This window comes from Monopterus albus, unplaced genomic scaffold (genome assembly GCF_001952655.1).
Source record: "Monopterus albus unplaced genomic scaffold, M_albus_1.0 scaffold2.1, whole genome shotgun sequence".
NCBI lineage: Eukaryota > Metazoa > Chordata > Actinopteri > Synbranchiformes > Synbranchidae > Monopterus > Monopterus albus.
In genome coordinates this window covers 7,531,193-7,547,047 of record NW_018127882.1, presented here as the reverse complement: position 1 = coordinate 7,547,047, position 15,855 = coordinate 7,531,193, and the positions used below count along the sequence as shown (strand labels likewise).

The window sequence follows — 15,855 nt, the reverse complement described above, 5'->3', positions numbered from 1 at the left end:
GTTCAGCAGAGATAGGAATGAAACTACTTGGGACCTCTGCCCTCTCAGTGTTGCATACCCCACAGAAACAGCTAAAGCATGAGGGAGTACTGTAGATGCTGTTAGTGGATCTGAAAAAAACCACAGAAGGATGAATCTGTGTTTTTGTATTTATTCTTGTATTATTAATCCTATTTCTTTTTTATGTAACATTATGCTTTTCCTCCAGTTATGTTATCTATTTTATCTTCTGCTGAAGATAATTTTTTTTTATCTTCATGTCAGATAATGATAAACTAAGGTTAAATATAAAATGATATGCACTGTGTTCTACTCCCTGGTTATTTTTAGTGTGTTTATTATCCTGATGCCTGCATATTTATTGTTGTTATTGATTGATGAACCATCGGTTATAAAGTTTTATTTGACAGCCAGCAGAGTTGAGGCAACTGTAAAGAAGTGTCAGCTTGCACAGCAGAATAATACAGGTTCACAGGCCACGCTGAGACTGGCTACTGTGTCTCCAAAATCTTTTACATTAACATTACTTGAGTCAGTCTATTTTTCTGGTTGACAGCATACTTTCTTGTGTTGGAAAATGTTTCATTTTGTCTTGCAGTGCTTATCGCATCCATCTTATTTTCTTGCACAAGAAAAAAAAAAAAAAAAGCTACGGTTTCATCCATCTGCTGACCTCATTTTCTTGGCCACGGTGAAATCTTTGAGTCAAATTTTCTGTCTGTACACTTAGCTGTCCCTTGAATGTCATTGGTATGTCTCTGAAGCAATTTTCTCAACTATGAATAATTCACCAGATATTATTCCAAAGGTCATCTTATAGTAATTAGTACCCTACTGTTGACTAAACAGCCTCAAGGTACCTGATGGCCAGTTTAATTACAATTTGAAATGAGTGTACTGTTTGACAATCTCTATATGTTCTCCTGACACTTCAACAGATGACACCTTGAGAACTAAGTAGGTTTACAATAAGTTGGCTTGTTAGCAGATGGGGATGGAATGTGTGGGGGTGGGGGGTGTGGTGTTAAGATCACAAAGTCCTTCTGTTTAAATATGCGGTAATTACTGGAAATGCAGATTGGTGTAGTTGGGTATGCATATATTTTGACAGTGCGGACATCCTCGGCACTGTCACTGTCTCATTATTAGCAAATTACCATGGAAAACTAATGGGGCAGGTCACAGCTGGCTCCCTTAAGGAGATTGGGGACTGAACATATGCTGAAGATGCGACAAGATGACACAGCCCAGTAAGCCTTTGGCACATTACGAGGTACATGACATGGCTCTTTGTGTCGCGCAAGTTAGAAGTCAGCACCGCAAGATCCTGTCATGTCCTGTTGTCATGAACATCAACCCCTGCACTATACTGTATGCTTGAAGTTTCCCCTCTAAGGGCTTGTATGTATTCTTAAGAGAACAGTGGATAAAGCATGAAGCCAAAAGGGCGTCAGAAAGGAAGTATAGCTCAGGGGAATTGTTGAAGCTGTTGTTGAAGAGATTGCCTTTGAGGAATCAAAGCTCTGATGGATGGATGGATGAATTGGTAAACACATACAGAAAAGGTAAAAACAAAACAAACCAAAAACCTTATGCAATTTAGTTTTCTGTATGGCCACTTCTAGAGTAAACACCCTGGGGGTATCACTGAAGAGGCTAAGGGATGATGAATCTAAACTTAATCAGAGTTATCATTCTGAACAGCCACAGAACATGAATGAAAAGATCCTACTCCTGCTTTAAACTTAAATTTCACATCTTGGCCTTACAACCAAAAGACTAAAATTGAGGTTTATTGTGTTCTATAGATTTTATTTTATTTTTTGTATTAACAAGTGAATTAACAATTGAGTGTGTGAGAGAGAGGTCTCTGTCAATACACCCACAGTAAATTATCCCATTACTATGCAGGTCCCATTGGCTCTGCAGAGCTTTATAGCATCTTTCAGCTCATGTTTTGCTTTTTTAGCCCACAACTTACTGTTTTTATTCAGGCCCATTGCCTTAATGAGCATAATCTTTGGCCAAAGCAGGCAGGTTTTTTTCAGTGAAAAAAACTCTCTACCTGTGCAGCACCAAACAACAGACAGACAAAGTAAGCAACTAACTAATAAACATTATGTAACATTTAGTTGGTACAGGGCCAGGCAATCCTCCCAGGACTCTTTTACAGACCAAAAACAGATAAATACTGCAAATTTTAGACTTACATTCATGAGGCAGTCAGAGACATGACTCCAAAGACTGCTAATGCTACTGAAAGTGTAAATAAGAGACCGATAATTATAGACTTTTTTGCATTGTATACTCTACAAGTAGTTGTCAAATACAGAGTTGGGAAAATATTAGCTTTCGGGAAAATCCAATCCTATGTGATTTGATGTGAATTTGGGAATATTCACAGCGGACCCTGGGTTTAATAATGACAGAAAGAGAATAGTTTTTGATGTCAGTGTATAACACAAACAACTAATCATTCAATACAAAATAAAAACAGTGGGGCATTTCCCTTGTATGACATAAAGGCCTTTTCCACCCTAGGAATCTATCAACCTCTAAAAGAACATTTACCCCTTGTCCCAGGCTCTGCTTTTGTTTTCACTCCCCTCTGTCTGGTTTGAAGACGGGTTTCCAGAGCCAAATTTCAGCACCCCTCAGGAGGTAGAACTAAATCATTTTCCAGGGTAGAGTGGGTTCTCACAGGGCTGTTGCCTGTGATTGGTTAAATGCCAGCATCCTCATGTCTCAAGTATTAGCATTACATGCATGGTGTGTAAACACATACTCATGCTGGTAAAATGAGGACTTCGCTCCTACTGGAGGTAAAATGGGGACCTCAGCAAGGTGACTGTGGGCAAAGCGACAAAGACATCACAGTCCTTCATGTTTGTGTTCTGCTTGTTCAACAGCTGTTTGATAAACTGCTCATACAGTCTCTATTACTGGTAGATTTTGTTGCACGTATGATTAATGAGCATGGGATCAGTGACTCCATGCTCTCTGCTCAGCTGTGTGTGTGAGGAGCATAGCCCCATCCTCTGGTAAATGGTGACAGACACAGGAAAAAGATGCAGTGGAAAAGCAATGCGAGACAGACCACTTGAGCCCTTCAAGTTCTGTCAGATTACAGGCATGAGAAGCTCCAGGTTATGGCTTGTTACAAAAAAATTAATAGAGACTAATAGATTTAATCATGTTTTGTTTGCTATGGTTACAACAAAACTTTACATGTAATTTGTCAATTAATGTGTTCATCTTTAAAAAAAAAAGTATAAAAACAATAGAAATCTTCTTTAACCCTTAGCTACATGCATGCAGGGATATTGTGAAAGGAAGCTTCTCAGTCTTCTGGCAGAAATTTGAAAGACAAATCCCTTCATGAGCCTACCCCTCAGGGTACGTCTATGCTCCCCTCCGTGTCTAATAAGGGTCACACTTTTTTTTTCTTTCCACATAAATGTACACATACTGTGCAAATATGTCAGGCAGAATTATTAATTAATTTCCAGAAATGATGAAGCTGAAACATCATGTTCAATTTGATGGGCCTTATATCATTAGTATGCAATTGCCTTAATTGGAATCCAGTGACAGTGTGCTCTTACATTACATATATCATTGATATGACAATGCTTTCAGAAAACCTTAATCAAACCACAATGTAAAGTGAAGGACAAGCATGACAAATGCATACTCTGAGGACTCAATATTTAATGGCTAAAGTAAAATTCAGTGACAAGAAAAATCATTTCACCATATGGAAGGTAATTTTTTTTTCATAGATTTAAAATGGGATACTTTACAAAGGCATGACAACACAGACTGTATACTGTAGCTTTAACTGATCAATACAGATTCGCTGGCAAGCACTGAAGCCTTCTTTCAATGCGGACATGACCTACTCACTGATGACAAATTTACAAGCATATACTTAAGTCTTATATTTTGTTATAGTTTTTGTACAAGTTACATTTGTGTACATAAAATATTCTGGCAAGGTGCATGCCAGTATGCACATATGTGCACACACGCACACACTCATGCATGCAAGGAGACACACATTCTCCCTCACACACATACAAGATCACCTATAAACACATTCAAACACACACTCATTAATATTATGCATATGTATCCATTTACATTAGAACAGAGATTGTCATCTCATCACTTCTTATGTTTTCCCATTTTCCTTTTTGTCAACATAAGGAATTCCAGTATAGCCTGTAGCCTGTCTTTCCAGTTTGGAACCATTACTAGTTCTTAGGGGTACTGCTATGTACAGTTTAAAATCCACTTTAGCTGACAGTATAGATATTTGTGTGTACGTAGAGGCATAAGTGGTATGCACACTTCACAAAGTTTGAATGTGTACACTGTGTAATATTTGTTTTGCTCCATAAGACAGACAAACAGGTAGAGCAGTAAACATCAATACTGACACTGAATCTAATGATAGATAAGTGAACTACAGTACATAGCCAAATGTCAAAATGCCTTGTGGAAGTCCAAAGAGTTCATGCAAATTATGACGCAGGTTGACCTGGTAACTCACATTTTGGACAGAAAAATTCTGAAAATAAAAATCACTGCTCAGCTTTATGTATAGTGTCTTTACTGTTTCGACCAACAGGGCAGAGGGAATTAGAAAATGAGAAGAACAGTGAGAGCAGAATCATGCAAAGTGATAACCTGTGATCTTGACTGATCTCTTAACATCGTGTTTTTCACTCTTATTTGTGAACAAATTTACTCAGTCCCAAAAAAGAAATCCACATATGCAGTTATGCTCACTTGAAAGATAAATGGAATACCTTAACCTTTAAAAGGGCTTATGGTAAAAGAAAATGGGAGTGCAGTAGACAAAAACTCATGTTAGTACCAAAAGCAACATCCTACAGATGTACATTCATGTAGCTATTACACCATCATTCCCTCTAGAAATTGTCTTTCAATTAATGTAGCTGCTGCAAACTTACGGTATATATGGGTTATGGCTGTTCAAGTAAAAACACAGTGAGGGTTACAGATAGATAATATTGTGCTTCCTGTGCACGTGAATGAATAAATGATTTCAAACAGTCTCATTTTAATTATAATGTGACTGTGTATTATTCCTTAGTTATTTCATGGATTTTCTCTCCCTCTGTAATGTGAGGAAGGGCTCGATTTCCTGTGTCATATTTAGAAGCGCTCCAACAGTAGATAATGTCCGCACTTCTTCTTGTTAATGAATTGGAAAGTTTCTTAAGAACCCAATTATTTTTCTGATTTATTTTTGTTGGAAAGATGCAATCAGGAATTTATTTGCCCTACTTGTTCACATTGTACACTGAAACTAAAAAGGCTTGTGAGGATTTTGAGGCAACATTTGATAACATATCACACATTTGGATTTGCATTTGTCACAGCGATAAAATTCCAATTTTCAGTGCCATCATGATGTATGTTCCCTTTACTATGTGCTCCTTTTGATTAAATATGTACTGTTTATACCACTTGGCGATACGTCTGTCCTATAACAATGCAATGAGATGAAATGTGACAGAGAAAAAAGAATCTGAACATTGGTAAATTAGCTGGAATTGGATTCCACAAACAGCTAATGTTTCTAAGAGGATATATTTCAGTTTGGTTGTTAGGAATTAAATCCATTTTTGTAATTGACTAAGGTGAAATTGAATTGCCCTTCCCTGTGTCCTTGACACACTATTCTTTTAAGTGATCATTTCACCAAGTCTCGGATAAATCCATTTTACACTGATAAGTGTCCCGACCCTAAGTATCAAGAAAGAATAGGTGCTGTAGCTAAGAGCATGCAAACACAATTTGCCTTGCACATTCCCTTGAGAATGCCACGTTGCACTATAGATTTAGGCCTGTTCCCAATTTGCAAGATGGTACAAGAAAATGAACCGCATGATTCATATACCTTATGATGTAGACACCTGGCTTGGATGTTACAGGAAAGAAAAATTGATATCAGCAAAGTCACTTATTGCTGTAGCAATAGATTATACTGCACCAAATCTGTTACAGCAGCAAGATAGTCTGAAGTAGTTATCATGATCAGTACAATTTACATACACAGGCGATGATGCAGTGTGTGGATGGTGAGGGGCAGCCTGTAGGGAGGTCCTTTCAAATAGTGCCAATGCCTATTCCTATGATAACTGAAAGAATCGCATTGACATCAATAATTCAGTTAGACTCAGGGCCATAAAGAAATTCATGCACCCTGGTCTATTATTCCAGTGTCAACACATAAAATATAACTAATAATAGAAACTTTGCAGCCAAACTGAGCTGTATGAAAAATGCAAAATAATAATTAGCATCCAGGACTTAGCTCTTATTAATGATATGGTGAGAAGGGAGAGAGTGTGTAAAGCAGCTATTTTTGAGCACTTGTCACCTTTTCATTACCTCTGCACTTGTAGAGCATATTTCTGGCTTGCCAAGAGAACAATTCCAGTCCTCTAAACCACGAGAAGTCACTACTGAGTTCACACATCAAATTAATTTAACCGAGAATTTCATAACGGGCATCATTGCTGTTACTCTGTGAATGTTTCCTCCTCAGCAAAAGTTATAAAAACAAAAACAAAAGCACAACTGTCATCACTTTTTAAGGCTAAGCTACTGAGATAATGATAGGAGTGAAGATTTTCTTAATAGCGTTGACGGAGATGGAGCAACCACTATATGGAAAACACCGTAGCTGTGTGTATATGCAGGGGGTTATGTTTTTTTTTTTTGTTGTTGTTTTTTTTTTTTTTGTTGTTGTTTTTTTTTTTTTTGTTGTTGTTTTTTTTTTTTTTGTTGTTGTTTTTTTTTTTTTTGTTGTTGTTTTTTTTTTTTTTGTTGTTGTTTTTTTTTTTTTTGTTGTTGTTTTTTTTTTTTTTGTTGTTGTTTTTTTTTTTTTTGTTGTTGTTTTTTTTTTTTTTGTTGTTGTTTTTTTTTTTTTTGTTATATTTTGTGTACTTGTCCACAGTGAAAATGTAGAATGCAAAAGACTACCGGCGCTGTCTACCATTGGCCTAGTTATGCTTTGTAGACTTTTTTTTTTTATCCTTCTGCAGTCCCCTGACCAAAATAGACTTCAGAAACACATTCAGGCAAGACAAAAGGAACATCTTCCACCACCAAAGGAGTTTGTGCTGCATGTTATACAGAGCAATACTTCACTAGAACTTGAACAGAATCAGCATCTACCCAGAGCTCATAACTAACATTTAGCCTCATTTAGCTCACTCAACACAAAGTACTGTTTTTGCATTTGTTTCTGCATGAGGAAATAGTCTTTTAAAATGCCGTTTCCCCAAGCTGGGCCCAGCGTAAAGCTGGTACACTGCCTTTTGTATCACTAAGCAAACATCACCAAACTGAAAGCAATAATAATTATTATTTTGTTTCTGTGATGGAACTACTTTGGCATATAACTACCCTTTAATGTACATGGATCTGCTATGTTAAGACTTGCATTTTGTTTCAAATGCTTAAGCTGTCAGACTAATTCCATATGATTTTGTCTGAACATCACAATCATGATTGAATTCTCAGATGTCTTCATTAGTAAAACTGACCTGGAGCTGGTCAGAATTATTCAAATTATGAATACCTCCACACGTACGCATCCATACTAATCATAAACTCACTGACAAAAAGTTGTCTGTGGATGGAGTCACATGTTTGTCAGGTCAGTGAAGATCTGTCTTTTACTCTTACAACTGGTGCTCGTGTAAGAAAGAGCTGCTGCCCCCGCCAGTGGGCATCTGCTGCCCGGGAGAAGAGAAGCTCTCCAGCGGGATAACTTTGACCGGGTCCTCCTTCTTACTACTGCAGTGTCTGTCCAGGGTGTTGTAGAACTGTGGCCGGTTGATCCCTTTGTCCAGTTCATCTTTTTTGGGCACAGACCTGCTCAGGGTATGGCGGCCATCCATGACCCCCAGGCTGCCCATGTTAGCTTTGGCTCCCTGGGCACAGCTCTGCTGAAAGCCAAAAGAGGGGAGGGTACCAATGATGGCAGTGGTGGTCGGGGTGGAGGTGGGGCTGTTGCTGCCAGGACCCTGGAACTGGGCCAGGGCTGGGGGCATCCAGCAGCTGTCGGAGTGGCCCAGTATCAGACACTCCTGGGTACAGGTCTCAGAGGCCTCGGCCAAGGCTTTCTGCAGGTTCACCTCAATGGCTGCAAAAATGAGAGGAGGAGAAAAAGAAAACAACACTATTAATTCAACAGGTCAGAACATGCAGAGAGTGCAGCTAGAATGCACTGAAATGTTACTGAGCACTGAATGAACTCATGAATCATAATGTAAACAGACGAAAGTTGCATTATCAGTAGTTGACCCACAAAATGTCAGCCTTTTAGTGAAATGAAAGTCAGTGACAAATGTTTCATTTCATCTTGTAATAAGAAAAACACCAGCAGACCATTTAATTTTCAGTGGTATTCCCACAACTCTGTCTGTTTACCTACAGTATGCAATGAATTCCCTGTAGCTTAATTAGAGATTGAAAAAACGTCTTGCTGTTTGTGTCATGGATTGGCTTTACAGTATTAAATATTTAATGAACAGCTTAACAAAACATTGTTTATTTTAATCACTGTCAGTGTGGCACATCTTAAACCGTTTTTGATCTTTCAGAATCCAAAAATAAATCTGGTCAAATAGTGAAACTCAAAAAAGAGAAAAACGAAATCACATTATCCCAGGGTGCTGTGAGAGCCAGTGTGTTCAGGTATAATTAACATACACGGTTAATTGTGGCAGCATTTAGGTTTCATGCATGGAAGGGAAGAAGAAAGTAAAAATTGAATGAGAAGGCGACTGGGCAAGGCTAGGCACTCAGACTATCTTATCTCATTATCCTGGCACTGACATCACATGTGGAATGAGTCTGGGATGAGGCCTCGGCATTGAGCCTTGGCAATAAAGCCTGTCAAGCTAGATAATTAGAATGTAAAACAGTATGCACCAAGGCATCCAGAAGCTCAGAGTGTTATGTTTCCTAGGCCACACAAAGGAAAGAAGGGTCCTCATCCAAACATCACAGCACTCCTCTAAGCCTCAGCTGCAAGCTGTCATGTAGAAATTATTTAGAATATTTGCATAAGTAAGAATGCTATAAATAATTAATTGGTCTTAGACTCTAGTACACTGGGACAACTGTTTCCTTCACACACACAAGTTCTGCATGCTCTCTGTAATTCTATTCCACAGACAGTGGCAAATTGTCTTCCTATGTTGTTTATTGTTTAATGGCATTCTCCAAAATGAATTACTCAGCATTAGTGATATAAGCCCGACCTCCCAAAAGGATCTAGATTGGTGCATAACAGCCCAGTACCCTCACTTTTTTGAATTTCTGTGCCATCACTGATTGAATAGCATAATGTCAACTTTAATTATGAGAGCAGTGTCTGAAAATGAATCGCCTGGTATAAATTGTGAGGATATATTTGGAGTGCCCACATGGAGTCAAATCTGTCCTCTCCATATTGAACTGGAGCCTTGGAGCAGGAGTGTATAAATCCCCTGGGTGGTAAATGTGTCACCTTTCAGAGGGTCACTAACTTCATTAAGGCAAAAATGCTTTCCAATTCTCTGAGCTAGCACAATAGGGCCATCCCAAGTCTCGGCCGTGCCCTGACTCAATCTCTCTCCGAGTGTTTTCTGCTGTTGGTGATGCCTTTTCATTGTGTCACCGTTTTTGATGAGGTAATGCTATTAGCATAAACCTCTTATTCCCCAAGCACGCACCCAGACACACAAATAAATGCTTCTAGGTCCAAACACACACATTGTCAAAATTGCATCTTTGCCAGATTTCCTCTTCCCTCCTCCTCAATTTTAAATTATCAGCACAGCCAAAGCTGAAGCTGTCTTTAACGCAGCGTACTATACAAATGCAAGGTAGTTTGCAGCTCCGTGACTTCACACAGTTTGAACTCTCAGCAGTTCTGTGTCAACAGCCTTCATTGCCTCCAAATTTTGTATGCAATATTTCACATCCAGCCTCTCAAAAAGACATGGGCCGGTACTATTTTCTATTCCAATGGGATAGTTGGTGATGGCGGGTTTGGGAGGGTGGGAGCACGGCGTGAGTGATGTCGCTGACAGCTCTGGGTGCTTTCGTCAGCTAGAGGTACGCAGCAGCCTGCTTGTGATACCTCTGTCTTTTGTATTCAGGGGAAACAACCGTACCCCGCGGAGCTTTCGAGAGGAATCACACATCACTGACGCCATAGATCCCCTGATGCTGTGAACATTCTTTTCTACATTCCCTTCAAGGAAATTTGAATGGCAGACAAATGGGGATAATGGCAAACAATGGGAGTAATAGGCAACACGATTGAGATCAAACCTACTGTTCTCATTTGAGATGATTCAAATTCACTGAGCACTGGTGATGTGGTTTGTACCTGTTTAGTTAATCTGTAAATTTACTGAAAATCCAATACAAATTCTGCTCCAGTGGCCCTGAGTAACAGACGACTGTGAAATTTAAGTGGTATTCAAGACATGTTCAGGTTCAAAACAGCCTGCAGGCTAATTTGACAGCTTTGTCATAAGGAAATCTATTATGTGTGGTCATGCTGTGTATTTCTGGCCACCCCACTATGCCACAGTTCTGGGTTTCTAGTCGGTTTTACAGTCTTACACAAGGTCAATATCAGTGGTAGCCTACAGTAGTGTTGTTCTGCAACATCAACACATCCTTTGGCCAGCCACAGATCGAACACTGTTGTATCCACCTTCAGCTGACCTTCCTTTCATGTGGCCAAACATTACGGCTTGTATAAACACTGAACATGAACATTATAAGACAGAGGTATTACAAAACTAAACAGCCTGCAAAGAACTCCCAAAGATTTTTTTTTTCAATTTAATGAAAATACTAGGAAAATTACAACTTGCACTTCAGCTGGACGTTGGTGGGGGTAGGTGAGGTGCAAACACTTTTCTGTAATGTCATGTTTTAATTTAGAAAGGGGGTGAACATAACTTCAGTGCCTGCAATAATTTGCAATTCAGTTCACTTCAATAGACCTAAAACACGTTTTTGAGTCACAGCAGTGGTGGAAGAAGTACTCAGATTGTAGCACTGCGTACTTAAGTAGATCCGGCAGTACCAAAAGTAAAAATACTCACTATGCAGAATGGCACAGTTCACATTATTTTAGCTATATCAGATTATTGGATTATAATTATTGATGCATTATTGTTTACATCACATTTAATGTTACAGCTGGTAGAGCTAATGCTAATTACCTTATATGCTTATACTTTGAAGTACTTTACATACTGCTGGGTATAAATAAAGTCTCATGATTTTATTTTGTTAAATTAATCTCAGTCTGAAAAGTAACTAGTAACTAAAGCTATCAAACAATTGTACTTGAGTAAATGTACTTCTTGTTACTTTCCACCTCTGAGACATAGTGTATATATTTAATAACTTTTTTTGTTTAGAAACTAAAGTATTTTTTGGATTTTAATATATGTTGTTGTAAACAGGGAGAAAGTAACATGAGCACCGGTAAACATCTTTCAGTTTAATGCAGTTCAGTACAGCAAAGACTTGAGACTTAAAAGATGAATAAAAACCTTTTAAACAAAACTTAAAAATCTTTTGTAACAGTGTAGACCTGTTCATTATATTTTCTCCAGACCACATAATGTAATGTTCCAAGCACCTGGCATGCAGGTGTAGCTTTGTTCCTGAACCATCAATGAAACTAAATTCCTGTTCCAATTTAAAACAATTGTATGTTTTCAGTGGCAAATAAAGGAACCTACTAGTCAGATTTATCGTATGTATGGCACTTCCTGTTTTCAATATCAATACAAGCTGTAATGCTGAAATAGCAGTAGTTCAAATATTCAGGCCCATCCTTCTGCATGCTAATAGAAAGGTTACTGTACGCAGTCTGTCAATTATCTGGTTAGATTGTAGCATCAAGGTTGACATCAGACTTATTTATTTTAACCATTATGAATCTCATGGTTTTGTTGAAGTGCAAACTTAGTCACCAGGCAACTGACATGTTGATATTTCTAAGTGATATATTTTGCCTTTTTTAGACCAATCTGCACTGAATGTCAGGTAATTTTTTTTTTCTTTGATGGCCATGAAATCCGCTAATGCAAATACAAGTTCTGACAGACACCCACAAACGCACACACACAGAGACACATAGCTAGGAAACTTATTAGCTGGCCGATCGGGGCAGTACAGTACAATACTATGAGATATTTAACATGACAGTTGATGATATTTACTGACACAGCTAGTTACATCTTGATGAGCTTCACATTAGGGTCTGCACACATATCATGATTCAACTCATTATTTCAGCATGCACAAACTCATTATTGCTAATTAAAACGATAATTGCATGCATCTAGGACATTAAATTTCTCCAACAGCCATCAGGACGGTGGACTATGCCCCTGGCTCATCCTACAGTGCCGATCGGCGCAGTCTTCACATTTTTAGCCTGAAACTGCCTAGTATATGTATGCATCAAACTCATGTATTGTCAAATGACAGCTTTATCACGTTGCATACACTGCCTCCAGCATGCATGATCATGGTCATATTTAAATTATATTTTCTTTTTTTATGTGTCACATATACAGTGCTGTAGTCATATGGTGATTTAAAAGGGTGCAGTTCTAGCCCATGACTGCAGTATAGTCCCCTCAGTTGAGCTCTTGTACATTTGAAAGTTCATTTTATGTCTAATGTTTTGATGCATGGGTTGTCACTATGCACTGTAGCTGTTTTCTTTACTGCGAAGACTTAGACAACCCAAAAGTTGTTGTTGATGTTGTTGTTTTCTAGTTGCACAACTTTCACAAAAGTGCAAAAGTTCAGACATTTTCTGGATTGTGACTATGTCAAGAAACTAAACCTTTGACTCCCCTGAGCCTTATCATTCTTTCTCTTTCAAGTTAATTTGAGATCAACAGGTTTAATGTGGTGGCAGAGAATTAAAGAAAATTTCAAAGAGATTCATATTCAGCAGTGTGAAATTAAAATGGATATCTTATCTTTCACCAAGGGTTACAGAACCGTCCTGGAGTACTACAAGTTGTACAGCTACCATGAGTGCTGAAATATCATTATCATATTGTGTTTCTTGTGTGATAGAAGATGAGACTGAGTGAGAGAATGATTCACAGAGAGCACACAAGCACGTGTCTCTGTGTCTGGAGGGAGACAAAAAGACTGAAATACAAGAATATGGCGGATTCGTTCAAACAAATAGAATCTCAGTAGAAATAATTGGTTTTGTAATTACCGGGACTTTATCACTTCACTCTGCCTTATACCCACTCCAAACGTACAATCTGGATAAGCAAATGAATGGTCATTAATAGTAATAGCACTATTAAAAGCCCTTGGTGTTGAACTGAAAAGACAGATGTCATTCACACTTTCATCATAGCCCTGGCAATCATCATTTGAAGGAGAGAATAATGTTTCACTTTCATAGCATTACAAATATATGACAGCCCCCTTACATGCTTGACACATGTCACCCTCCTCCCTTCTTTCTCTAGGCTCATACTTGTGATGTACACTTGTGAGTGATTCATAGTTTTGATGATGCATACTGATATGAATTTATGTTCTATTCAAGGTAACACAAAGCTCATGAGATGCTGGTTTATGAAGGAATGAAAGCTGCCATGCTCCTGCGTATTGTATGCATTACTTTATCAATGAAATAAGAAAAAACTGGCTTGTAGATGAGGTCTGTGACTTCTGTGGGAAAAAATGCCTCTTGACAATGCATCTAAAAATTAACTTTTCTCTGCACACCACACTCAAATACATGGTTTTATTTATTTTTTATCAGGTGGAGCTACAGTATAATCCCTGGCAAAGGCAATAAGAGCTGTCATTGTCACTGCTGACAAGGGCAAGAAGCGGGAAGTAAATATTCCATTGTAGCAATAAAAACTCGGTATGCTCTTTGGAAGGCACAGATCGACTAAGCCGCAGAGGTCAGTGGTGTCATGTACTGTAAGAGGCATATATTAAGATCTATAAGACGCTGTGCTGGGGTAGACAGCTTGTCAAGACATACTGTAGAATTTTATTAACACAGCTTTATTAGGCTATATGGAATAAAGGAACAGAAATATTTCTGTGCGGCCTGTCTTCATCCCCTGACCATCCTCATCAGTGATCATAAGGTCTATGAACTGCATGTCAGTGAATTGTAATGAGTTACCTTTGATAATGGCATAGTGGATTTTTCCACTGAAACATAAATTTCAGTGTAATTCTGTGTAGCAGCGATAAAAAGTGAGATATAAGAAATGTCAGAGCCATTAATCCTCTTTTTCTCTTTTTGAAACAAATAGTGCCAGATGTAATGAATGGTCTTTTTTCAAGGAGACAATGTGACGCAGATAAGGGGAGAGCACGGTTGTCTATATGTACTCTAGACTAATTACTCTTGATGCATTTACTGAGACACTGCAGACAACGGTGAGTCTCTGAGCCACATACGTATTTATCAGCACTTGTGGGACCTATACAGTTCCTTGCCTGTAATCCATCTAGCCTTGTCTACTTTTGACCCCTTTTGCTTTCCTAGTGTTTGACCCATTGTAACTGAAAGTAATTGCAGGCAGAAAACAACGTCTAATGATTACTTTATCTGGGAGTCTGAAAGAGAGTGAAAAGTCACAGACAGGTACTTTCAACAAAAGGAGGAGGCCTTTTTGTTCCCGACACACAATTTCAGACAACAAAGAATATTATTGACTTGGCTGAGATTAGAACACCAAAACAAATAACAAAGCACAGAGAGAGGACAAAGAGAGAAAGGATCCCTGGAACAACCCAGTGCCAAGCACTCACTTCTTTCTTTTTGTTGGCATTAAAAGTATGTTGTAGGTTGAAGCACCCATTTCTCCACTGAGAATATACAACAGCAACACAATGTACAGACTTAATTTAATGTAAATTCCTTTACCCCCAAGTCACCTTTGTTGTCAAGGCTAGAAAAAAACACCTTAACTTTTCGTATTACCTCAGCATAAAATGTGCACAAAAAAGCAAGCTGCAGCATCAACAACCACAACTGTGTGGCTTCCATCAGCGGAGAGCACAGTTGGGAAGGTAGAACGGAGAAACATCTTTCTCCTTTACACTTTATGTGTGTGACTTTAGTTGATTACATCTCCTTCATTATGTCTGGACTACTGTTGGGCCCTGCCACCCATGGACAAGATGCCGGTGCCACCATCAACACAATCAGGCCTGGCCAAATACCCAGCGTGGGCCAGATGCACGAGAGGTGCAAACACCATAACAATCTGCAATCAGCGCTCATCACCACAATGACACAGAACACACAGAGGAGGAGGCACAAAGATGGCGCATAGAAACAAGACTCATACTCATGTAGATGTGCACACACACATACAGTACATACAGACTGTATGCTGATGCTTTCAGTTTAAAATCTTATACAAGGGCAGCCATTCATTCTCCTCTTTGTGAGTCTGTACTTGTGCAAGCGCTGGACAATACCACAGATATACTGTAGGTGTGTTGGCAATGACAAGAAAGCAATACATAAATGCATATTTATAAGACAAAAAAAATGTGAATCCACGTTAAGATTCATTGCACATGGATGAATGTTTGGAAATTTCCATACTGTGTAGATAATATGAAGCCTGGGAAATGAAAATAGAGTGTGGGATGAAAAGAAAGTGAACATATTTTAGAAGGATTAAGAAAGAAAGCATAATAGTGGGACCTGGAAAAGCTGTCTGATATTTGCAAGAAGACGTGATTGTTCCAGAGGGAATACTATCTAAA

General features: G+C 38.6%; 1 protein-coding gene across 1 annotated transcript in view; it reads right to left on the bottom strand.

Annotated features, from left to right (window-relative positions):
* Positions 1-6,943: 6,943 nt before the first annotated feature.
* LOC109954631 (protocadherin-9-like) overlaps positions 6,944-15,855 on the bottom strand; it is a 46,784-nt gene continuing 37,872 nt past the window's right edge. Inside the window, exon 2 of the mRNA XM_020590117.1 lies at positions 6,944-8,188. Within this exon, the coding sequence (XP_020445773.1) occupies positions 7,725-8,188 (464 nt within the window). The 3' untranslated portion in view covers positions 6,944-7,724. The remainder of the gene's footprint in view (positions 8,189-15,855) is intronic.